This window comes from Sinocyclocheilus grahami, unplaced genomic scaffold (genome assembly GCF_001515645.1).
Source record: "Sinocyclocheilus grahami isolate Dianchi unplaced genomic scaffold, SAMN03320097.WGS_v1.1 scaffold92.1, whole genome shotgun sequence".
Classification (NCBI taxonomy): Eukaryota; Metazoa; Chordata; class Actinopteri; order Cypriniformes; family Cyprinidae; genus Sinocyclocheilus; species Sinocyclocheilus grahami.
In genome coordinates, this window is record NW_015505271.1 from 1,190,477 (window position 1) to 1,216,831 (window position 26,355).

The 26,355-nt window shown below is 36.5% G+C and overlaps 2 protein-coding genes and 1 long non-coding RNA gene across 3 annotated transcripts in view; all 3 read right to left on the reverse strand.

Moving 5' to 3' along the window:
* cacna1ba (calcium channel, voltage-dependent, N type, alpha 1B subunit, a) overlaps positions 1–5,215 on the reverse strand; it is a 121,877-nt gene extending 116,662 nt beyond the window's left edge. The window contains exons 1-2 of the mRNA XM_016275226.1: positions 5,166–5,215; positions 4,183–4,322 (exon numbers count right to left, since the gene is read on the reverse strand). Coding sequence (XP_016130712.1) covers positions 4,183–4,322; positions 5,166–5,180 — 155 coding nt within the window. The 5' untranslated portion in view covers positions 5,181–5,215. The remainder of the gene's footprint in view (positions 1–4,182; positions 4,323–5,165) is intronic.
* Positions 5,216–13,974: 8,759 nt separating this feature from the next.
* Positions 13,975–14,575, reverse strand: LOC107587324 (uncharacterized). The gene is made up of 3 exons (XR_001609462.1): positions 14,500–14,575; positions 14,159–14,274; positions 13,975–14,060 (listed from the first exon to the last, which is right to left on the reverse strand). It is a non-coding gene; the product is annotated as an uncharacterized lncRNA (long non-coding RNA).
* Positions 14,576–15,072: 497 nt separating this feature from the next.
* On the reverse strand, positions 15,073–25,144 carry LOC107587428 (histone-lysine N-methyltransferase EHMT1-like). The gene is made up of 18 exons (XM_016275228.1): positions 25,030–25,144; positions 24,225–24,291; positions 23,637–24,037; positions 22,867–22,966; positions 22,658–22,764; positions 22,316–22,553; positions 21,789–21,934; positions 21,424–21,571; positions 19,910–20,016; positions 19,208–19,330; positions 18,932–19,033; positions 18,614–18,718; positions 17,703–17,857; positions 17,032–17,199; positions 15,871–16,015; positions 15,660–15,737; positions 15,319–15,434; positions 15,073–15,220 (listed from the first exon to the last, which is right to left on the reverse strand). The coding sequence occupies exons 2-18, from the start codon at positions 24,241–24,243 to the stop codon at positions 15,073–15,075; spliced, it is 2,406 nt and encodes an 801-aa protein (XP_016130714.1). The 5' UTR covers positions 24,244–24,291; positions 25,030–25,144.
* Positions 25,145–26,355: the final 1,211 nt, after the last annotated feature.

Here is a 26,355-nt window from a genome sequence, read left to right on the forward strand (position 1 = left end):
ACGATGTGATTGCTCGGCTCCGAAGCGAAAAGCTGAATATGCACTGCATCTGCTGCCTAATTATACTCACGCTGTGATCAGCAGCAGCTGGATCCAATAATCGCATGCCAATGTGCATTGGCTCGTTTAGTTAAAAATGTGAAGTGACATGTGGCCAAGTATGGTGACCCATACTCAGAATTAGTGCTCTGCATTTACCCATCCAAAGTGCACACACACAAACCGTGAACACACACTGTATCGAGCAGTGGGCAGCCATTTATGCTGCGGCGCCCAGGAGCAGTTGGGGGTTCGGTGCCTTGCTCAAGGGCACCTCAGTCATGGTATTGAAGGTGGGAGAGAGTGCTGTACATTCACTCCCCCCACCTACAATCCCTGCCGGTACGAGACTCGAGCCCACAACCTTTGGGTTATGAGTCCGACTCTCTAACCATTAGGCCACGACTTCCCCCATCTCGAAGTAGATTGGTCCCTCTAAGCGAGATCCCAATTCGTCAGTCCTCTGATGTGACGTCGAGAGTGACCGACTGAAAGGGAACCTATGCTCACATCCGTCCCAAAAAATTGGGTAAACATCCGTCAAACTGCCAACTGTATCGAGCCAATAACTGTATGATGAATTTAAAAAATCATTTTGCAAAAAACATTTGCATTTTTTGTTAATGTTCAACTGGAATTTATCAACCGAGTTTGAGACTCCTTTTTTTAAATCATGTTATTTCAGACTTTTAGACGTGTGTATTAAATGACTCAAATTTGAAGAAATTCTCATTTCAAGATATTTAAATAAAAAAAACTAAAATATATGATTACATTATGTATTATATTCTATATTTATATATATATTTATATATTTTTTAGATATGTATATTGTTTGTATTTATTATTTATTTATTTAATTAAACTTTTTCTTCTAGGTTTATTACGAATAAGAATAAGCAAAAAGGAAACAATGTGTGTTATGGGAAACAGACTTAGAAGAATATAAAATGAGTGTCTGCTTTCTTGTAATGCATTATCGGATCTCTTGGATGCATCATATATCTCAGGCTAAATTAGTATCGATAAAAATTCTCAGCTATCAAGCCTCACACCACATAACGTCTACTAACAAAAGCTCATCACAGTCTTGCTGTGATGACACAACACATTTCCTCAACATAATCCAAAGCCCTCCTCAGGACCCTTTTCTATGGGGGCCCAGAAGAACACAAGGCTGCGAACATAATCGTCCTCCAGGGAACCCAGGCAGCTCATTAAGAGTGACTGATCTGAGCAGGGAACCCCAGCGGCCATTCGATTCATCGCAGTATGATCCCTGGTCAACACCACACCCCTCACCCGCTAAAACTGGTTGGAGCAAGGAGAGAGGGAGAGAAGGAGTACAGTGCTCCAACACACAGCTATAAAGAAGAGTGCTGTAGCAAAGCCATTCCCTTACTGTTTGGTTCAATACAGTATTGATCGAGATGTGAACCCAGAGAGTCAGATATGTTCTCTTATTAGCAAGTCCAAAGATCTTATTAGAGGCACATTAGAGCTGTGACACTGGTTAAAGGAGGGGAATAATACTTATTTTATTAATATATAACTTTTATTATTTTCATAATATAAAATGTAGACGAAACTGTTGTTCTGTGTGAAACAATATTGAATGCAATAAAATAAATGATGTAAAAACAAACATGAAGAATAAGAAAAACATACAAAGGACTTTTCTGATTGGCTCCACTGCAGTTAGCATGAGTCTACCTACAGCTAATACACAACCAATTCAAAATCTTTTCCATACGTCCAGTCTGGGGTTGAAACAAGTATCAATAAGTCTTGACCAAGACCATTCATATTGAACTGCTTGTGTTCGGACCCTTTTAAAGTATGCTCCGATTATGATTATTATCCCCTTTAATGAAGCATATCTGTCTCCTGTTAGTGATATTACGATCTGAGTGATGGACCTGCCTGCACTGAAGGTGACAGAAACTGCTAAATCAACTGATTTTCACCAATAAAATACTAAGGAAATAGACAGACAGATTAAACATTACGTTAACAATAAGTTCCATGTGTATTATAATAAATTAAAATAAAAGGAAAAATAAAATTAAACCACCGAATTGAATAAATTAAAAGACAAAATAAAACCACAAAAAAGACAACATTTTCATTTGACATATTACTATTATTTGTAAATATTATATATATTTTTTATGAATTAAAAGCAAAAATGCATTTAAATGCAAATTAATTAGTTTCTTTTTATTCACATAAAAATATAAATTCACTATTTACAAATATCATATATATATATATATATATATATATATATATATATATTCACACATATAAATATAAAGGGATATAAATGTCTAATTTAAGACAGACACTGTTATAATGTGACTTCTTTATGTCTGTTATAAATAAACTCAGCAGGCTGCCTCAGATGTCTAGAGGCAAATTGAGAGCTCTATATCCTCAGGCTTTCTGCACAGCATTTTCCGCTGCAGGAACAGAACTGCTTCCACTAAATCTGTTTATTGCAGTGAGGTGATGGGCTGACGTAAGCCTCTGTGGATGGACAAAATAAATCTCCCTGCCATTAGGCAGAGAAAGGTAGGACACTCCCTAGTGGTGCCAGTAACCATACAGGGACCAGCTCCACTGTAACACCATGCCTGTCACGGCACAGTCCCTCGGGATGAGCGCATAACCCTGGGGCCCCTCAACCAGTGGAGCCAGTCATGTTGTCACACTTGTTGTCCATTTTAAATTACATAAACTCTTCCTTCAATTTCATATAAGTCTGCTGGTGATCCTCTATTGAAATAATATTACAGCTTTTATTAATACACTGTCAAAAAAAAAGCAGAATGTATTGATAATTTTCTGAAAGGATTATCCATTAATTTTACAGGCATTTCCGTTAACCCTAAAGCACAACTCAATGCAGTAAAAAAATTCAAAATACAGGTAAAACACCTGTAAAATATTAATGCAGAAAATTCCTTCATAAGAATACAGTACATTGTGCCCTATTTTTTTTACAGATTTTTTAAGAGTGTATTTTTAATTAGATTATTTTATACTTTCCATATTCCATATTTTAATTGAATTTTAACATCAAGTTTCCTTAGTAACTACCTGAAACAAATTTTTTTTTTGATATTTTATTTAATTTCAGTTAACATTTATTTAATTTCAAGTACCTAAAATGTTTATAGTTTTCGTTTCAGTAAACTATAATAACCCTGCTACACTGTAAGAAAATTATTTGTAAATAAAAATGTTGTAAATAAAGCAAAATAAATAAAAGAAGAAGAGTTTTTTTACTTCAAAATTTTGTTTAATTCAACGTGTTATTTGCCATTTCTTTGTAACTGATTGTGAAATTTACTAGCAATTACTGATGGAAAACAGTTTCTACACTAATATTTTTCAGTGTACTAAACAAGAATTTAATCGATACTTAGTGAAAATAGCATTGCACTACACCGAATGAGAAAATCCCTTGCGATAATATGACTTTTTTTACTCACAAACATTGGAAATGCAACTAAAACAATTGCAATGCAATAACCACCATGTAATTTCCACAGTAACAGGAACATCTAAACAAACAAGCTGCATCCTGGTATTGAATGTTCGCCTCCTTTTCAGAAACACTTCAAAAACAACCAAAGGTAATACAGTGATATTTGAAGGCAAACAATGCTGACAGCAACAATCATCTACACCAGATTATAGTACTTTAAATAAGGATCAGTATGTTCCCTCTGTATGCCTTGCTGGAGATGAAGTAGCTTCCTCTCCACCCCATTACACCTCCAAAGCACCAGACAGTTGTACTACTGGAGCACAAGCCATATCCCCCCGCATCCAGACCCCTGGCCTGACTGCAGGCAAGATTCACAAACATCATTTATCTATGTACAGGACCTCTGCTCTACACTGCCTGTGCCAGGGTCAAGCAGACCAATCTGCTTCTCAACTCAATTCCACTTGAGGTTTTTGTCAACCATAGCATTAAAATGACAAAACAATTGGCCTTTTTTTTCTCTTGTGACAGACCATGCCCATATGTTTTATATATAGCACTTTCCTTTGGTTTAAAGTTTAAAATTGACATAAAAAACTTACAGTAACTATTCAGTGAATAACAATCTGAAGAATATTTGAACTTACCCCGTCAACACAACAACAAAATCCATTACATTCCACCCATTGTGGAGGTAGGAGCCTTTATGAAAAGCAAAGCCTAGAGCGATGATCTTGATCCCGGCCTCGAAGCAAAATATTCCAATGAAGTAGGGTTCAGTGTCATCCTGTCATGAGTGAGGAAAGATAGGAGTAGATATTCATACAAAATAAGACACAAGACGCAAGTTTACAATGAAAACTAAATGTAAAAAGAATCAGAAATCTCTCAGTGGCAACTGCACTGAATATTTTACAACTTTCATTAAACTGTTGTTCTTCCATAGAACACTACAGCAATGCAATACAGTAAAATAAAGCAAATTAAAGGTTGAAAATAGGGAGCCTTTTGCTATAAAAACAGCTATTTTATATTTAAAGCAAATACCTCTAATACCAGTACATAAGGGAATCACATATTCAACCTTACTATGGAAGTAAGATGCTGAGACAAAAACGAAATCAAATAGTAAGCAATAGATTTTTAAAATAATAAAGCACATGTAAGCGCTCATTTTTGTTTAAGAAAAATCTCTTATGTGATACAGAAAAACACTGAATACTACAAGTCTTAGAGGACAGTCCATTTTAAGTTTATTATCCTCTTTTATTATAGACGCTGAAATGTCAATCAATTGTCAAGCATCATCAAAGATCTGTGGATCAATTTAGGAGGGCTGTTAAGAGATCTGCTGAATGACAGCAGCTCACAAAGGATCGAAGTGTCTGCTAAATGAATCATGCAAATGTGGGCTGCACAAACTGTTGACCTACATTAATAACTGCTATTTTAAAAGACTTTGGTGAAAACAATGAAAAGTTTAGAAAGTAACAGCTTTCTGCATTTGAATAGAACTTTTTTTTATGGTAATGCTCCAAAAGAGACTAGAACATAAAGAATAAGGATACTCAAATGACAGTTTTATGTTTATGTTTTAAATTGCTGTTTAGGGTGGGAAAGTCCAACTTACCAGTCGTTTTGACATGGGTGTCTTGTCTGAAGCTGGTAAATGCTGCTCTAGGCCCAGTACAATGCAGTTTGCTATAATGGTGGCGAGAATCATGTACTCAAATGGAGTGATGGTGTTAAGGATATAAATAGTTGGAATTAATTCACAGCAATAACATGATCATCAAGCAAGTTTGTCAACTAGAAATCAATGAAGAACAGTATAAAGAATAAATGACTGGCATTTAGAGCTAATATACACTTGAAGGTGTCTATGACGCAGTTCACACAGCTCTTGCCTGAGTCATATGGTACCTGAGATGAAGAGAGACCGTTTTTATCAGCAATTCTCGTTAATGAGCCACCTAGATTGTATTGGACAAATATTTAAAATGCACTGTACTATAACTCCACTGTAAGTTTTTTCATGAGAATTATTGATTAAAAACTCTCTCACTTCATCTCATGCACCTTTTGGCTCAGTCAAGAGCTGTGTGAACTGCGTCATTCCTCACAGAGCTGCTGGTTAGTGGGGAGGAGGATAATTATTTCCCGTGGCACTTCTCTAAACACATTTGCGTCAGGCTTGTAGACTCATTGTAGTCTGAACATAAGGACAACCTCAATAAATGGGGAATTTGATTAATTATACTCCCTTGGTGCTTAAAATTAAACCAGTTCTTGAGAACTGGGACAAAACAGGCTAAACAAATAAAAACAAAAAATGGTTTATGTATAAAGGAAGTATTTTGGATTATTTCATTCAGCTTCAGCATGTTCGGAGGTACTGAACTGGATGTTTGGGTACAATTTCCATTTCTCACAAAATGTGTTTTACCCACCATTATGGTTCAAACTGATTTTCAGCGCCATCTAATTGATTTCACAGGTAAGGCTGGCAGGTGACGCTGTGAGACATGTTTTGTACCGTATCTCAACTACCAGTGATTAGCTATAGTTTGTTTGATGAAACAACTCATTGCTTGATTGTTTATGACTATGACTAAAAACAGAACTTGATAACAATTTTAACATTTGGTTATTTTTTTTATTGGTCAGTCAGTGTTGGCCTTCTCATTAGAACACTACAGCAATGCAATACAGTAAAATAAAGCAAATTAAAGGTTGAAAATAGGGAGCCTTTTGCTATAAAAACAGCTATTTTATATTTAAAGCAAATACCTCTAATACCAGTACATAAGGGAATCACATATTCAACCTTACTATGGAAGTAAGATGCTGAGACAAAAACGAAATCAAATAGTAAGCAATAGATTTTTAAAATAATAAAGCACATGTAAGCGCTCATTTTTGTTTAAGAAAAATCTCTTATGTGATACAGAAAAACACTGAATACTACAAGTCTTAGAGGACAGTCCATTTTAAGTTTATTATCCTCTTTTATTATAGACGCTGAAATGTCAATCAATTGTCAAGCATCATCAAAGATCTGTGGATCAATTTAGGAGGGCTGTTAAGAGATCTGCTGAATGACAGCAGCTCACAAAGGATCGAAGTGTCTGCTAAATGAATCATGCAAATGTGGGCTGCACAAACTGTTGACCTACATTAATAACTGCTATTTTAAAAGACTTTGGTGAAAACAATGAAAAGTTTAGAAAGTAACAGCTTTCTGCATTTGAATAGAACTTTTTTTTATGGTAATGCTCCAAAAGAGACTAGAACATAAAGAATAAGGATACTCAAATGACAGTTTTATGTTTATGTTTTAAATTGCTGTTTAGGGTGGGAAAGTCCAACTTACCAGTCGTTTTGACATGGGTGTCTTGTCTGAAGCTGGTAAATGCTGCTCTAGGCCCAGTACAATGCAGTTTGCTATAATGGTGGCGAGAATCATGTACTCAAATGGAGTGATGGTGTTAAGGATATAAATAGTTGGAATTAATTCACAGCAATAACATGATCATCAAGCAAGTTTGTCAACTAGAAATCAATGAAGAACAGTATAAAGAATAAATGACTGGCATTTAGAGCTAATATACACTTGAAGGTGTCTATGACGCAGTTCACACAGCTCTTGCCTGAGTCATATGGTACCTGAGATGAAGAGAGACCGTTTTTATCAGCAATTCTCGTTAATGAGCCACCTAGATTGTATTGGACAAATATTTAAAATGCACCGTATTATAACTCCACTGTAAGTTTTTTCATGAGAATTATTGATTAAAAACTCTCTCACTTCATCTCATGCACCTTTTGGCTCAGTCAAGAGCTGTGTGAACTGCGTCATTCCTCACAGAGCTGCTGGTTAGTGGGGAGGAGGATAATTATTTCCCGTGGCACTTCTCTAAACACATTTGCGTCAGGCTTGTAGACTCATTGTAGTCTGAACATAAGGACAACCTCAATAAATGGGGAATTTGATTAATTATACTCCCTTGGTGCTTAAAATTAAACCAGTTCTTGAGAACTGGGACAAAACAGGCTAAACAAATAAAAACAAAAAATGGTTTATGTATAAAGGAAGTATTTTGGATTATTTCATTCAGCTTCAGCATGTTCGGAGGTACTGAACTGGATGTTTGGGTACAATTTCCATTTCTCACAAAATGTGTTTTACCCACCATTATGGTTCAAACTGATTTTCAGCGCCATCTAATTGATTTCACAGGTAAGGCTGGCAGGTGACGCTGTGAGACATGTTTTGTACCGTATCTCAACTACCAGTGATTAGCTATAGTTTGTTTGATGAAACAACTCATTGCTTGATTGTTTATGACTATGACTAAAAACAGAACTTGATAACAATTTTAACATTTGGTTATTTTTTTTATTGGTCAGTCAGTGTTGGCCTTCTCATTTAAAAAAAAATGAAATTTTTTGCTGCAAATAGCAACACATTTTTGCCAGATAAACAAGACGTCAAATATCTTGTTTGTTCATTAAATGTTAAGAAACCAGAATCGAAATGTTAATTCTAATTGTTATTCACTTGTGGTAAAAATGGGCATTTTACATTTAGACGCTCAATTGGCCTCCATCACTTCCACATTTCCCTGGACGAGATTTAAATGCGTAGGTGTTTCAGCACCTTGGAGAGCGACTAAAACAGCCCCTCAAGCATTAACATACGGAACCATTCAGATTTGAGGACCACCGGTTGGGCCTCGGGAATAATATTAGCGCGCCCATAATTTTAAAGCACTAACCTGTTCCGTTTAAATTGGTTAGACTATCAACTTTATTGCTTTTTGACTGCATTATACAATATAAGCTGCGAAAGCTATATTCTAACGTATTATAACGCAGGTATATCTCAGTTACTTTATGACTGGTATTCCCAGGGGCAAGTCTCCGGAGACTGCACAGCAATTTAGGCAGCCTAATGCAAGAGCTGTTTTGGTTGCCATGAGCGACAGAGAGGCTCGTTTCCTGACTGAAAAGAATCAATACCGCAGTGGCTCGATGTGAAAGGGATGAAAACAATAAAAACTCTAAATGGCATTTTACGTCACGAGACTTGCATTAGCCTATATATCGCATGCAAACAATTACGAATTACATGCCAGTCACAAATGTACTTAAAAGCTAATCTGAGCCCTTTTCCAGAGGCATTTCGTGAAAGGAAAGCGACTGATCCCTTTTGTAATAATGTTTGCTCCATTAGCGAGACAACACCCTGCATGCTGCATGTCATTTCAATCCAATAAGAGTGATTGTAACCGACACGATATTAGCATAACCGCTTATGTGTTGAATAAAACGATGCCTCTATTTCCGCCAAAACTTTTGCGACCTTAACGAGTGTTTTACTAAGACTGATGGGTGAACCAGAATTATTGGTCTGTTTGCAGTACTATTTTGCCCTCGAACAAGTGCCTGTGATTTATGTAAAGGATATGGCCACTCTGTTATTTTCTTTGCATATTTCCGAATAATATTATCTTCGCTGAAGATGAAAAGGGATCGGTTGACTGACAGACAGTTCTGTTTGACCGGTATCGGGTTGTATATGGCCATTGTCCGGGCTCTTTGGGCCATTGTTTGCTTATACATCCTCTGTCCGCCCGGGGGGCCTGGCTGCCGGCTGGCCCCTCTGCCTGGACCCGCTGGAGAGCCACCGCCTCCATACCGGGTCGGAAGATCGTCTTCGAAGCGAGCCATTCTAGAAACGCGCAGATTTGACTATAGAAATCCAAATTCACATCAGACAGAGAGTAAAGAAGAAGCATCACAACGCGCGATGTAGTCCCAGCCACGAGTTCTTCTCATCCGTACAGGTCTGGCATCCACAAGAGCTTGTTCAGCCACCACACACACACACACACACAGCGAGTTCCTTAAAGTATTCCAGCCATTCAGAGCACATCTAAGCACATCTCTGTTATGAACCGAACGCCAGTTAAAGTTTATCGCTCCACGTTACACAATCCACCAAAAAGCGACGGGTCAAATCCAATAAGGATCATTTTCACGCCTCACTCGAAGGATTTAGATAATCAGCCATGCCATGAAATAAGTCCAGCCAGCAAAGGTCCCTTTACAAACTGTGGTGCGACTGAATGGAGTCAAGCCCACAGATTGTAAGATCCTGCTTCCCTGCGCGCGACGCTGTTGCAGATGCTTCGATGTTTTCCTCCGATCTTGCCTGCACTCTTCGCTCTAACAGATGATAACACAAGCGGTCCGTCGCCCTCGCGTTTATATCGTTGAAATGAAAAGGCGCAAACTATATTAACACCCTTTTTCCACTGGACCGTGGCCTGGCGATGAAATTGTAACCAATTTCTGCAGCCGCTGCTTCTTCTAAGCCGGATCACGTGACTGTGAAGCAGCCTGTCAGTGGCTCCACCTGTACCGCTACAGTATCCATGGCACTGGGGCAAGAGGGGAAAATACAGCATGTAGCCTACCCTTCCAGACCCCGGCAGTGAATTAAACGTTACTCAAACGATTTGGACGGTTACTTTTAAGCAAGTTAACCAGAATTCGACACACTCTGTGTTGACAGAGCTTGGTGCGTCTGCACTTCCCACAACTGTATCGTTGTTTTAGAAAAGGGTGGAACCGGCGGGTGGGGTAAAGCAGGACGTTATCTCCTGACCGTCTGACGCCTTTCGGGTGGTATTCGGTCTCTTTCACATTTACATTAACCCTTCAATAGAGCTGTGCAGTTTGTAGTAGCCTACTAAAACCCGTTAGAAAATCGAAGAAAAGCGTTTTTTGAGACATGGGATCCCGCGGGGATTTCTAATGGGTTTTTTTAAATGGAACTTTCGATTTGACTAAATTAAGGTCGATGTTTTACATTAGACTACTTGAAGATACTTTCAAGTTTTTCTCTATAACATAAATTACGTAACCTCTTACTTCCTTGATCAATCAACTTTGTATCCTTACAGCAACTTGTAAGTTATGTTTTTAAAGCGCACAGTGGATTTGAGGTTGATATACGAGTGCCTGTTATTTATGTGAACAAAACATGGAAGTGTCTTCATGTAGGCTAGTGTTAGGCACAGTCAATACTGCTCAAAATCAGTGAAATTGAGAAATATTGACGTAAAATATTGATGTAACGACTGAACAGATGTCGTTTTTGAGCACATCACGGTTTTAGGGTCACGGTTCGGTATGTGCTATTCAGGGAAAAAAGGACTATGGTCAAATAAAAACAAAGAAAATAATAACAAATAATCAAATTAATGCAGCTGCACAAATTAATACAATAGAGCAAAGATTAAAATCAAATAAACAATTTTCAGGCACAGAAATTTAAATGTAAACAAATAGTAACTGCATATTTCACTGTATGCATTAAAGACCAAACCTTGTTGAAGTTACAAAAGCTGTATTCAATCAAGAGAAGTGAGTGACAGCAGGAATAGACTGCTGTTCCTTTAAGACATAATTCACAGAGTCAGTACACTGATACTGACACAGTAGGCCTATATACAGTACAGGGCCTATACTCTTATTAAAATGGTCATGTGTGTGTGTGTGTGTATCACTGTAAACAATGGAACAAGCTATTTACTTAAAAAAATAAGGTAACAATATTACACATAATATTTTTTAGTTTTTCAGGCTTGATTTTTTTATGGAATCTACCTGAATAAATCATGTGAAATCTCCTAAATTAATTAATCTATGACACAATGAATTTAATAGCATTAGTGAAATGTGCTCATTTATTTTAAGTTGATTCTCAAAAGTCTGTGATTTTGAGTGAGGTCTGATTGTATTTGACTTTTAAAAGACTGCATACAGCCAAACAGCTCAAGTAGGAAAATACTTGAGAAATACTGGTAATACTGCACTAGCAAAGCTACTGCTCATTGAACTAGGCTTAATGCTTTAGAGTAGTAGCAGCCATAACCATAAGCTCTACTCTTCTGCACAATGGTAACGATTGCACTGTGCAATGGAAACTTCAATGTAACAGAAACTCTTTCAAATGTCAAACATAACTGAACATTAAACATTCATAGATGTTTCCCTTCACTCAAAAACACATAAAATTGCATTTAATTTCAAAATTTACTCTCCATATCCAGTCATATGCAAAGCATGCTGGGAACTAACAATCGCCTCTAAAATAAAACTGAAACTTAAAAATTGAGCTAATTCTCTTAAAATAAATAGGTAGCCTTCTTTCCTTAAATGTTTTTTAGTTTAATCAGTTCCTCAATTCAAGCCCCAAAACTGCTTAAAGTTTCCTTTAAAAAAATGAGGAAAACACATCTCTTGGTTTTATTAGTAAAATGTCCTCAATATTTTCTATAAAACACTGAATCACAATTTCTTTAATGAAACATACACACTATTTTTAATTATCATTTAAAAAAAACTAAATTTTTAAAATGAAAATTACAAGACCCATGATTAATTTTTTTAGTGATATATATATATATATATATATATATATATATTACCGTTTTAATAAGATTTGTAAATGTTTTTGAAAGAAGTCTCTTATGCTTCATTTATTTGGAAAACTGGAATGTTGTGAAATATTACCACCATTTTTATATAAATGTTCTCCATTTTAATATATTTTCAAATGTAATTTATTCCTGTGAAGGCAAAGCTGAATTTTCAGCAGCATTTACTTCAGTCTTCAGTTACATGTTCCTTCAGAAATTTGTCTAATATGCTGCTTTGCTGCTCAAAACACAGTTCTTGTTATTATCAATAAAAAAATATTTTTGTGGAAACCGTAACACGTTTTTAGGGTTTTTTGATTAATAGAAAGTTCAAAAGCACTATTAATATTACAAATGTATTAACTGTCACTTTGATCAATTTAATGTGTCTATATATATATACACCGGTACATGAAGCATACTAGTGCTTGTAATATGTAGTGTTTCACTGAAGCACACTATTTATATATACAGTATATATATATATATACACACACACACACACACACACATAATGCACGAAAAAATGAATAGTGTGCTTCAGTGAAATTCAGAGGGTGTTGACAACTGGTCCAGCAGCTACATTACATATGATCAAATTAATAATTAAAAACATCACTGAAAGCTTTATTTATCACAGGTATGATATTACAATTCTGTAACCATTTCATAGTGAAATTTCAATAGGCTACATAGAAAAACTGATTAGAAAACAGCCCTGATCTCTGCTCCTGAGAAGACATGGAGTAAAAAAAAGGCAGCAAAACATGTCCATCTGTTCTACTACTACTTTCGTTTTTGCTTATGAAAATCAGCTAAAACCCCTGTTTTTTATACCAAGTATGTAACAGTTTGTTTAAAAATGTATAAAAGTCTAATATGGTAGTACCTATATCTCATACAATTAAGGAGCCTTACCATCATCCTAAGCAAATAAAATCTTTGTGAGACAAATTCAAATAAAAAAGGCCCAAAACACCTTTGATTAAATGTCTTATTACAAATGCCCTCAACAGCGTGGTGATAAAATAAATGATGCTGTATCTCTGCACAAATTGTCCTTCCTTGAAGCTGAGATTTAGGAAATTATGAGTTGCACTCCGGAACTCCCATGGATGCTGTTTTTGCCCAGTCTCTTTCTTATTGTTGAATTATGAACACTGACATTAATTGAGGCAAGTGAGGCCTGCAGTTCTTTATATGTTGTTCTGGGTTCTTTTATGACCTCTTGGATGAGTTGTCGTTGTGCTCTTGGAGTAATTTTGGTTGGCCGGCAACTCCTGGGAAGGTTCACCATTGTTCCAAGTTTTCTCAATTTGTGGATAATGGCTCTGACCATGGTTCGCTGGAGTCCCAAAACCTTAGAAATGGCTTTATAATCCTTTCCAGACTGATACATGTCAACTGTTTTGATTCTCATCTGATCTTGAATTAGTTGCTATTTAAGAATGCTTCACTTTGTCAGACAGGTTCTATTTAAGTGATTTCTTGATTCAACAGGTCTGGCAGTAATCAGGCCTGGGTGTGGCTAATGAAATTTAACTCAGCTTTCTAAAATAATGTGGTTAATTGCAGTTCTTTCATAATTTAACAGGAGGGGGCAATTAACTTTTAACGTAGGTTTGGACAGCTTTTTTCCCTTAATAAATGAAATTATCATTTAAAAACTGCATTTTGTATTTACTTGCATTATCTTTGTGTAATATTTAAATTTGTTTGATGATCTGAAACATTAAAGTGTGACAAACATGCAAAAAAATAAGAAATCAGGAAGGGGGCCAACACTTTTTCACACCACTGTATATATTTAAAAATCCTTATCCAGTAAATCAAAAACAACTGGAAAAGTCGCAATGCCTTTGAATAATTTTGTTGTGGATTCATGCTTATTTTTGTGAATTTTTTTAATAATGTGTAAAGCAAAGGATCTAAAGAAAGGGTCATACTCGCATACGAAAGTTCCCTCATGAATATCCTGCAGTGCTCGGACCCCCCAGCCCTTCCTCTCAGTCCTAAACACCTGCAGTCTGACCCTAAAGACGAGAATATTATGAAGTTGTGAGTACGTAAATTCAAAGTTTATGACACATTCAGAGAATATGCAAAAATACATATATACTGGTTATATTACCGAAGGCCATTCTGTATCACTCTATTTCTGCATGTTCTCCAACAGGAACAGGCATGGTTACACTCAAACAGAAAGGGTGGGTCATCCCTGCAGATCTCTTTCAACAAGCGGCCATCCTGAGCACAAAGAAATCAAAAATACTACTAATTTTAATAATAAGCATTACACAAATCATATGGTCATGATGACATCACAGCACGATCATGATTAGTGACTATTAATATGTTGTGGAACAGCTGCGAAAGAGCTGGGATTGGCAACATCTATTGTTTATGTCACTGAATTATTCCCATGTCATTTATTTTGCTAACGTGAATAATTCAGCACTAGCAGCATCTTACCTTGTCATACCAACAGCGCATGCTGAGCTGGCCACAGATACAGCTGCTTGATGCACAGTCATCTTTACAATTGCAGTGCTATTCCAGTGAGAGAGAGAGCGAGAGAGAGAGAGAGAGAGAGAGAGACGAGCATTTCATATAGCTGTAATAACAGCGTTAACCTTGTTATGGCATTTGACACTACGAGCCTCTTACAAATATATTTAATATATAAACATAAAATTTTTTTCTTAAATATATACATGCATGTGTTTGTATTTACTATATACATAATAAATATACACAGTACACACACATATATTATGTAAACAAGAACTTATCATATTATTATAACTTAATATTAATATATAAAAAAATGTCTTTAAAGAACCAGGATTCCTACTGTCCTAGATATATAATTTTAAAAGTGCCATTTCGACACCTGGATTTTTTAAAATACGTTTTTTTTTTCTAGTTGTGCCAAGCCCTAAAAAATTGACTGGGTAGAAACTATGAGCAAAGAAATTCCTATCCAGTAAATAACAAACAACTGGGAAAAGTTATAAAGCCTTTGAATATTGTTGTGGATTTGTGTTAATTTTTGTGTATTTTTATTAATATGTGTAAAGCAACTGATGTAGAGAGAGGGTCATACTCGCATACGAAAGTTCCCTCATGAATATCCTGCAGTGCTCGGACCCCCCAGCCCTTCCTCTCAGTCCTAAACACCTGCAGTCTGACCCTAAAGACGAGAATATTATGAAGTTGTGAGTACGTAAATTCAAAGTTTATGACACATTCAGAGAATATGCAAAAATACATATATACTGGTTATATTACCGAAGGCCATTCTGTATCACTCTATTTCTGCATGTTCTCCAACAGGAACAGGCATGGTTACACTCAAACAGAAAGGGTGGGTCATCCCTGCAGATCTCTTTCAACAAGCGGCCATCCTGAGCACAAAGAAATCAAAAATACTACTAATTTTAATAATAAGCATTACACAAATCATATGGTCATGATGACATCACAGCACGATCATGATTAGTGACTATTAATATGTTGTGGAACAGCTGCGAAAGAGCTGGGATTGGCAACATCTATTGTTTATGTCACTGAATTATTCCCATGTCATTTATTTTGCTAACGTGAATAATTCAGCACTAGCAGCATCTTACCTTGTCATACCAACAGCGCATGCTGAGCTGGCCACAGATACAGCTGCTTGATGCACAGTCATCTTTACAATTGCAGTGCTATTCCAGTGAGAGAGAGAGAGAGAGAGAGAGAGAGAGAGAGAGAGAGAGAGAGACGAGCATTTCATATAGCTGTAATAACAGCGTTAACCTTGTTATGGCTTTTGACACTACGATTCTCTGAGCCTCTTACCTGTAAATGCGTTATGTTCTCGTCTATATTAACTTGAGAGGTAAAACAGTTCTCTGGAACGTATTTGAAGTTGCTGGGGCAGGGCTCATGGTCCACCCCATTCACGCATGTCACAGGGACGTCTTCATAGCCTCGGGACACATCTCTGAAAACCAACACACAACAGTCCCACAATCAAATAATATTTCACATTCTGTGTCAAACGTTCAATACATTTTGAGGCCAATCTTCCTTCCAAAGGAGAGCAGGAGGCAGACTCAGAAATGTGTGGAGACTATAGAATTCTTGTAGTCAAGCTAAATGAATGGGATAATGTTTCAGCTGTTGCCAGTTTTTTTGGTTTTCAATGGAACAGAAGCTGCAAAAATCTTATTTGAAAATAAGCAGTACTGATTAATTCAATATAAATACTGCATTACAGTATGGACTTGAAATTCATAGACGTTTCCATAGCAGTATCATCATAGAGTAGCAAATAATAGCTTACAAAACATACAGAGGCCAATCATTATTATTTTCTATAGTTTTCTGTTCTGTAACATTGTGTATTAATTAATTATTTAGTGTTTAACAACAAACTTATCTTGTCAAAATTGTCTTGAGTTTTTCTTGAATCATCTCAAGAAAAAAAAGACAGTAAAAAGCAATTTCCCTTTTTTTATTGAGGATCGTGCATTGAAACTAATAGAATCATAAAATTAATGGTGGTTAATTAAAATATCAATAATGTTTTTGTTCAGAAAAAATTAATAATTCCAGCATAAATACCAAAAATATCTTAGCCTTTATGTGGGGACTTGGAATATTGCATTGGACTCACAAAGAAAAAAATGTTTTAATCTCTATATTTTGCTTTAACATGCCAGCAGGAAGTATCAATTTGCATTTCCAAACATTTCTCTTGCCATAAATTGTAATTCAGTAAGATATTTTTATGCACAATGAGTCTCGAAAAACCGAAATCTAATCTCACCATCATCAAGCGTGTCGGCAGTTACATAAAGAAACAGAAAAAAATGGAGACAGACTAAATCCGTAAGAACTGTAGAAACATCTCCAAGACGCTTGGAAAAAAATTTGAATATGTAACAAAATACAAAAAACCGTCTGTGATATTACCCTGCAAAACAGAAAGATTTGAGCCTAGTATTCTTGCATTACCTGCAGAGGAGTCTTTCACTTAGGCTGTCTCTGCCTCTCCGAGCATCTGTCAGCTTCTTATTGGTGTTCAGGATCGTCCACATCTTGGAATTTATACTACAGCAGTCCAAAGGAGTCTCGCCATCCTTGCTCTTCAGATTTACATCTGCTCCTCGCGACAGAAACAGCCTAGAAAACAGCCAAAGCTTCAGATTAGTCCTTTTACAAATGACAGTTTCAACCGTAAACCTTTGTCTATTCTTGGATGATAAAAACATTAGATTAATTGAGGGACTCCAAATTGGGGTTTATTAGTGAGGGAACTACAGGAGGTGGATTGTGAATTGGAGGAAAGCTAATACGGAATTAAATAATGAAAACATTAATTCAATTGATTAAATTGATAAACACTTTTCTTTATCTGATACATTTTATCTATTTGAAAGTTTGGGAATCCATGGATTAATTCAGGATGCCTTATGTAGAATTGCAAATAGTTTAACTGAACTCATTTCAAATTAATAAACTGTTATTGGTCTGAACTGAAGCAACACTGAACTGAACTGCCTTAAGATAAACAATAATAACACTACTGTATTTTAGAGATGCTTTACAGCTGAATCTGACTTGAATACCATTTAAAAGGTCTTGCTCCCAGTTAACTAGGTATACTCTTTCTGTTCTACACTTACATTACACAGTCCAGCTGGTTCTGTCTGACAGCAATGTGGAGAGGTGAGTCTCCATGGATGTTCACAGCGTGTAGGTCAGATCTCTTGTCAAGCAGCACCTGAGCGATCTCATCACAGCCAGAGAACGCTGCCCAGTGGAGGCAGATATTCTCCTCCTAGATAACATATCAGACCACAAGCAAAATTCATCTCTGGATGATAAAATCTAGTGTTTTAAAGTTTGGGGTTGATAAGATTAGTATCACATGATCCTTCAGAAATCATTCTAATATGCTGATTTGGTGCTCAAGAAAAAATGTCTTTTATTATCAATGTTGAAAAGAGCTTTTTCGGGATTCTTTGATGAATAGAAAGTTCAGAGAACAGCATTTATTTGACAAATATTTTTTGTAACAATGTAAATGTATTTACTGTCACTGGATCAATTTAATGCCTTCTTGCCGAATACAAGAATGTATTAATCTTTTGAATGGTAGTGTACATGCTCCGCCAGAAATCTATTAACTGCAGGCAATGCGTTTGCGCAGTCTGATTTTAAAGGGGTCATATGATGCTGCTAAAAATAACATTATTTTGTGTATTTGGTGTAATGAAATGTGTTTATGCGGTTTTTTGGGCGGCGTTATGCAAATCTTCCCACATAGTGAGGTAGATATGTGGGGGCGTGTTAGAATGAGCCGTTTTAGGTAGGTGTGGCTGACTCTTAACTTTTATAAAGAATATCTCTTTGGATTTGAGACTTTAGTCTTTGCAACTTTACAGATCTTCTTTATGCACCAAGAGCTTGTAACACTCCAAAGAGAAAGGAAAAATTTAAATCGCATCATATGACCCCTTTAAAGATCATCAAACAAGGTGAAAGAAGTGCATCAAAAAGCTGAAAAATTTAGATGAAATACTCAGTCACAGACCTTATCTCTTATTTGGACATCAGCTCCCACTGAGATCAGCATCTTCACCTGCTCTAGATTCATGTTCTCAGTTGCCCAGGTAAGAGGAGCCCACCCACCATCATCCTGACCAGAAGATCAAACCCATAAACTCAATTCAATTATTATAATCCCTTTAATATCAGCACCCAAGCACTCCAGCATTCATAAAGCATCTAAGAATGGGTAGGTTTGCTGTCAAGTACTGCTTATAACATCCTTTAAAAAAGCCATTTAAGGGTAAATAAATATGGCATGTACAGAAAAATATATATTCTACAAACTCGTGCACAGCGTTACCTTACAGTTGACGTCTATGGATGGCATGGAGACAAGATACTGCAGCACACCTGTGTGTCCTCCTCTGGCTGCCAAGTGAAGACATGTAGAGCCTCTCATATCCTGTGAAGTGAAGGCATAAATTACTAGCTTAAGCATGCAAATACCTTGCATACTGAACACGTGGCATACAGTGGCTTAGGGACTTCAATTCCTCATTAACTCAATGGGTAGCATAACTGTAGCAAAACATTTTGTATTTAACAGCTGATTGACAGAAAAGGCTGGCTATCATACCTTATGCCCAGTAGAAGCACCAGCTTTCAGCAAGTATTTCACTGTTTCTAGATGATTGTTCTCACAGGCATAAATCAGAGGAGTTCTCTGCTCCGCATCACACATGTCCAGGTTCGCACCAGCCTATAGTGAGATACAGATATCCTTTATATTCTAAAATTTTGCATTCATTATATTGGATGAGCATATTATATTGGATGTAATCATGGAAAATGGAATATTAAAAAAATAATGAAAGATAAAAATTAAAAGATAAAAAAATTAAATAAAATAATAAAAGAAACTAAATAATTTAAGTTAATACCCATGTTATACAAAGTAATGGCATCAGGTCCTATTACAACTGTTTTTAATTCTTATAAAAAAAATAATAAAAATGTTTCTTGACCACCAAATTAGCTAATTAGACGAAAAATGTGACACTAAAGAATGAAGTAATTCAACTTTGCCATCACAGGAATAAATTACATTTTGAAACATTAAAAACTAATTAAAAACAAACAAAAAATCAAATCGTAATAATATGCATCAATATCTGTTTTTACTGTATTTTAATTTTAAAAAAATACAGTATGCTGAGCATAAAAGACATTTTCAGTAACATAAAAAAACTTACAGACCCTAAACTTTTGAATGGTAGTGTATATTTTGAAACACAGATCATTTTTGAATGTGAATGTGTGTTACTAGCATAAGCAGTACCTGCACTAGTATATGGCAGATCTCTTTATGTCCCTCCTCAGCAGCACAATGCAAGGGAGTCTTCCTCTTCTCACTGTCCATCCGCAAGTTTGGGTCCACACCTTCCACTGATTACCATCAAAACAATCACAGTTATCAATCATAAAGCTTGATATAAGACTGATTGAATACATTAACTCACATGTGCTCAGGGTGTGCTAGCGATCAGATCAGGTCAACATTGTGGCTCATTCTTGAAGCAATGTTTTGCCTGAATGGTGATTGGATTCACTGTTTTGGATCGCTGCATTTAATCTGTGAATGCACGTACAGAATGAAGCATTCGTGTGTGATAGAGCAAACAGTAATAGCACGTGAAGCGGCGGCAGTGATTAATATATAGTTTATTTATAGTTGTTTTCAAATCTTCAATGTACTGTAATTATAAAAGAACGTTATTATTGTTTATTTAATTCTAACAAATAAGTTCTTGTTAAAAACTAACCAAAATTAAAAATAATTATATATCGGTATCGGCATCGGCTATCGACCAAAATTAGTTGAAAATTATCAGCATATCGGATATTGGCAAAAATCCAATACCGTGCATTCCTATATTTTACCTTTATTCTACACCACTGTTTCCGTTCTTGTCAAAACGGTCTGTTGAGTTCCTGGTTGAGTTCCTATGAAATACACAATGGGCTCAGATTGGTTAGCTGGCCCAGTGTGTTGTGATTTGCTAACCGCCTAGTGCACATTGTCCGGAAAAGTCCCACCCCCCAACTACCCACTATGGGTAGTTGCATGTGCCTGGGGGCAGTGTTTATGTAAACATCAGGGTTAGTGATGTCACAAACCCAGGTAGAAGCTCGTTGTAGTCCCTACCAGCCTTTTTTGTAGTCCTTAAACAGCAATTTCTTAAAAAGAAAATATCTCCCTTTGCATTGAACTTTTGAGCGTTGCAACTTTGCAGATGTTGTTTATGCTCTAACAGCAACATTACACAGTAAAAATGTGAAATCAATCAACCACCGCTTTAAAATCAAGCCCACTCACATGAGATCTAAGAAAATCTGTTTAATTCTACATGAACCTCACAAAACGCTTATTAATCATGGCTGACTGCTAATAGCTGATCAAATGTGATAATAGCACATTTCTACAAAGGCATCCCAAGGCCAACTCAAAAACTTTGTCCCTAATGTATTTGTTTGTTAGAATAAAAATTAATGATGAGTGTGTATACAATCTTATTTTTGTGATACTTCTCAAAAAAAATAAAAAAACTTCAAACACCACTCAAAAGTTGTTTTTTTTCTTCAAGCGCCACTGAAGAATGGAGTAACGCTGCAATCACAGTAATATAAATAAAAATGTAAAATATATTTAAATAAAAAAACTTATTTTAAATTGTAATAATATTTCACAATATTACTGTTTAACTGTATTTTTGATCAAATAAATGCACACTTTCAAAAACATTAAAAAAATCTTACCGACCCCAAACTTTTAAATGCTAGTGTATGTTTTACTTACAGCCCGGCAGAAGAAGCCACAGCCCGGGCAGCTCTGGTGTTTCACCATGCCCGCACGATGATCCTCACACAACACCAGCAATGGAATCCTCAGAGAGGGACGCATCATTTCCTGCTTCAGAATCACCTTCCGACATAAACTCAGCTAGAGAGAGAGACAAATATTCTTTAATACCCACTTTCTTCAAACTGATTCACCATTCACTCATCACACATCAAAAGCATACACTACAGTTATTGTGTGAATGTAACTGTACTTAGCACCCAAAAAAAATGACTGTTGCAGTGGTGTGAATGTATTAATGATTTCATTTTGTTATCCTTTCACAGACAGATGTTTTGAAACATGAAGCATGTTTTACCTTTCCATCAACACTCTCTACAGCCATGCACTTGCCCTCAGCAAGCGTTACTACATCCTGGTTCTTCGGTGCCTCCATGCGACAGCTGCACAGTGGAGGTTCCAGCGAGTCATCAGCCTCCATGTTCTCTTTATCCTTCGGCAAACCTGATAAACACAAAAACTTGATTCCACTTGAGGTACCAGAAAGTGGATCTTTTACTGTTTTTGCCCTCTGATTCTAGAAATGTCCTATGCAACTAAACCCTCCCTGATCTGCCAGTTTTTTCTTTTTTATTATGATGTAATATGAAATCAAGCAAGTATGCGACAAAAGGTGTTTATTTTTTACAAAAGGTCTGCATGCATGTTGCCGTGTGGTCTTACTGCCTCACAAAGTCAGAATGCTCTGTCTGAAACCTGTCTCTGCTCATTCTGAGATCAACCTATCAGATGAAAACAAACAGATAGGAAGTATACACATTTAAATAAAAAGCAAGCAAGCAGTGGACCTCAATTCTATTGTCTTCAGGTGCAGATATTATCTACCTGTGGGGATTGCTGTGAACATGCTTTCATGAGCCAGAGCATGTATAGGCAGCTCTGTGTATTCTTCAGCGTGGCCTTGAGGAAGGTCCTCTGTTTCCTTGGTCTTAGGCGGTTCAGCTGCAGTTTCTGTATCAGCCGCTGAAGTCTGTTTCTCTGGTTTCTCAGGACTAACTCTATTTTTGAATGCCTCCTCAATGGACATTTGTCCACCTTTGGATCCAGCTGTATGTGAATCCTCCTGCAGGGTTTGGAAACAAAAATCTTAAATGTTCAGAATTGACTGAAATGAATGACTCAATTTCACACATATGGAATTAGTCTCTAATGTGCAAGATGTCAGACCTGCGCATTTGAAGAGGACAACGAAACATTCGGTTTCTTGGACACTTTCGGTTTCTTTTTGGGAACAAAATTATATAAGCCCATTTTTCTTTTCTTCTTCTTGGACGCTGCAGAAGAATAGAAACAAAGGGACGGGCCATTTGTTTCACTCTCGTTTTCTAAAAAAAGAGGTTATAATGTATTGTAGCTCTTTAGCTAAAAGTCCTCACCGGGTTGTGTTGAGTCTTTGAGTTCCTGAGGTAAACTGAGATGCTGTGTGGGCGAGGACTCCACATCCCTTTCACATGCACTTTCCTCTCTGTTCATTGTCTATGTTGTTGCATTAGTAAAAACAGACATATACGTAAGATATATAAAGTCTTTTCTGGGGGCAGAAAGATTTCTTTAAAGAAATTAATGATTTTATTCAGCAGTCCAAAGACATAGTAAAGATTTACACTGTTACAAAATAGTTTTATTTTGAACAAATGCTGTTCTTTTGAACTTTCTAATAATCAGAATCCATGAGAATCCTGGAAACATTTTTTTATCATGGTTTCCACAAAATTATTAAGCAGCACAACCGTTTAAACTGTGGCTATAATAAGAAATGATTCTTGAGCACCGAATCATCATATTAGAATGATTTCTGAGGGATCATGTGACACTAAAGACTGGAGTAATGATGCTGGAAATTCAGCTTTGCCCTCACAGAAATAAATTACATTTTAAAAATAGGAAACATGAAAAACATTATTTTCATGAAATAAATGTAGCCTTGGTGAACATAAGAAAACATAAAAAATAATACTATAAAAAAAAAAACATTTAAAAAAATCTTTCTGACCCAAAATTTCTGAACGGTAGAGCATATGTAAGATAATATGTATACAAGTGTATAAATGTCTGTTAGTCCCCCCCACAATTTTGGGTGACAATAAATAAATACCCATAACTAATTACTATGAACTAGAAAGTACATAAGCAAACAGCAGGCTACCTTCAGAGCAGATGGAGCTGGTGCGGGTCTAACCATGGTTTTCCAAGCCAAACGTGGTGGAGCAGTATTCACAGCTTTAAACTCCTCCGGCCCTCTCTGGGCATCCCCTTCCTGTCTGGCTGCAGGTAAGGACAAAGTGGTGATGCTCTTGGCAGCATTACCAGACTCAGAACTCTGTGTTTCTGGAGCATCTTGTTCATCTTCGTGGATAGAGCCATGGTTTCCTGAGATGCTGTTTTCAGCTGGTAGCTTGAGGGATGTCTGGCCAGAGAGTAGCTGAAAGCCAGTCACTGTGCTCTTCGTGCTGACTAGAGCACTCTGTTGTTTACCAACTTTTGGAGCAGCACCAAGGGATTTGGGCTTCCTGCCTCTTCTTGGAGGGTCTGCAGGGCTGTCCATACCTACAAGCACAGCATGATAAAATATGAAAAATCTAAGGTATGTAAACAATGTGCATTTCACACTTGATACGGGAATCAAATCTGAAGAATACCAGATGCTTTTTTTGATATGGGATGCATTAACTGACCTGAACTTGCATAGTGACTGGAATGCCGTTATGAATAACCTTGAAATCAACTAACTCACCTTTCTTGGACTTGGCCATGGCAGGGGGAACCTGGAGCAATCCAAGAAGACCTCCAAGTTCCTTCCTCTGTGAGAATTTACAGTGTTATAATTTGAAATAGGACAATAATTGGTCTGATCAATATTTGTAATTTATACTAATAGTTATTTAGTATAAAAACAAAAGTGTGAGACCAATTAACATATAAACAATGATATACAGTCATAATGCAAATTGTATGGTTGGAGCCTAATGGTTATATTTATTATTTTGTAAAATGACAGAAACAAAGCAATTAAATCGATTCAAGATATTATCCGGGTTTTTTAAATATGTATTTATTGGTATTGATGGGGGATATTTTATGATATAAAATAATATATATATATATCGAGTTCTTAAGTGCTGCGTTTCAAAATCTAGTAAGCTGTCTACTTAAAACATGTTGGCCATCAAATGCTGTCTGATTGGGCATCAGCATCACACTAGATTTTGAGACACGGTCAACAAATCGCTCTTCGGCTCTGCAAAACGCTAAATCTTACTTTCTTTGCATTGCTGAAAAAGTATGATATCCTATTATGCTTGTGATTTCCTGTGTCTCATTAACTGAGGGTATATAACAACATTTGTTCATGTTTATTTTGTGTCAGTCGCAGCGCGCTCATTGTGGGCAGAATTACAATGAACAACATGAAACACTGTACAGTAGCTAACAGACGCGCATGACACCAGCCACAACAATTCTACACGAAGCATGTATCTATAAACTACATTCGGCGTGGGACATTTATCCACAAAAACGACTGCTTTGCACATACTTACCCGTTAACTTATGATGGTTTGCATTTTTGTCAAATAACTCGGTTCATTCCAAAAGTTTAGAGGCTCGTCTTCCTCGCTTCACTTCCCTGCTGCATGCACCCTGCGACTGTCATGTGACCACACCGCGCCCTCTAATGGTAAGGGGAGAGTTTACTTTAACCCTCTGGTGTTGTTCGGTCATTTTAGACCGAAAAAAAAATGTTTAGACATTTTAAAAATCACTACTTCATCGGAATGATATGAAAATCGATTACTTTTACGCAAGTTGCTATGTGACCACACACACACACATACACACACAAAAAGCTAAATGGTCGTAAAAAAAAGTCACACTTGTGTTGTTCGCGGACAAAAATGACCGCCATTGGAAATGAATGGGAAATACGCAAAAATGCAGAGAATTTTGGTGTGTACAATCTACAAATCATTCATTATGCAGAAACACAGTGCACAGCAATGAAGGGGTGACACTCTAAAATATCAAGAGTGCAAAACAGACGCATTCCACCCACCCCCGACACACTATGAACTAGTGTGTGACTAACACAAAGCACGGTTTTGCAAATGCGTGAAATAAAATCAATAATTTAGCCACAACGCAGTAAAAACAGACACCAAGCAAAGGGGTGACACTCTAAAACTTCAAGAGTACAAAAAAGACACACTCGCTTACACACACACACACAATACACAATTATACACACAAATGAACTGGTGTGGCTGTAACACAAAGCACGGTTTTGCAAATGCGTGAAATAAAATCAATAATTTAGCCACAACGCAGTAAAAACAGACACCAAGCAAAGGGGTGACACTCTAAAACTTCAAGAGTACAAAAAAGACACACTCGCTTACACACACACACACACACAATACACTATTATACACACAAATGAACTGGTGTGGCTGTAACAATATGGGAAATTGAGTCAGAAGACTCAAATAACAGGTTGAAATCAGATTGATTAACCTCTGATAAAGTATTCCTGTTCATTTATGTTACATTTTTGTTTAACTTTGATGTTGTGTAATAAAATGTCTTTCTTTGTGTTCATGTTTGGTTTGACTAGTAAAATTAATGCAAAAACTGACATTTCAAACCAACATCACACACACACACAAATCTAAACCTTTACAAAAAGTTGTCTTTGTGAATGTCTTAATATAAAACCAAATCCACAAAAAAAAAAGAATTTATAAGCCTTTTACATAGAGCTATACAGTATAGGAATCTAGTGGCTAAACCATGGAATTGCACAAGTTATTTTTTTTCTCCCACCAGATGGAATTAATCTGCCTTCAAAAATGGGATTTTAAAGGCATTGT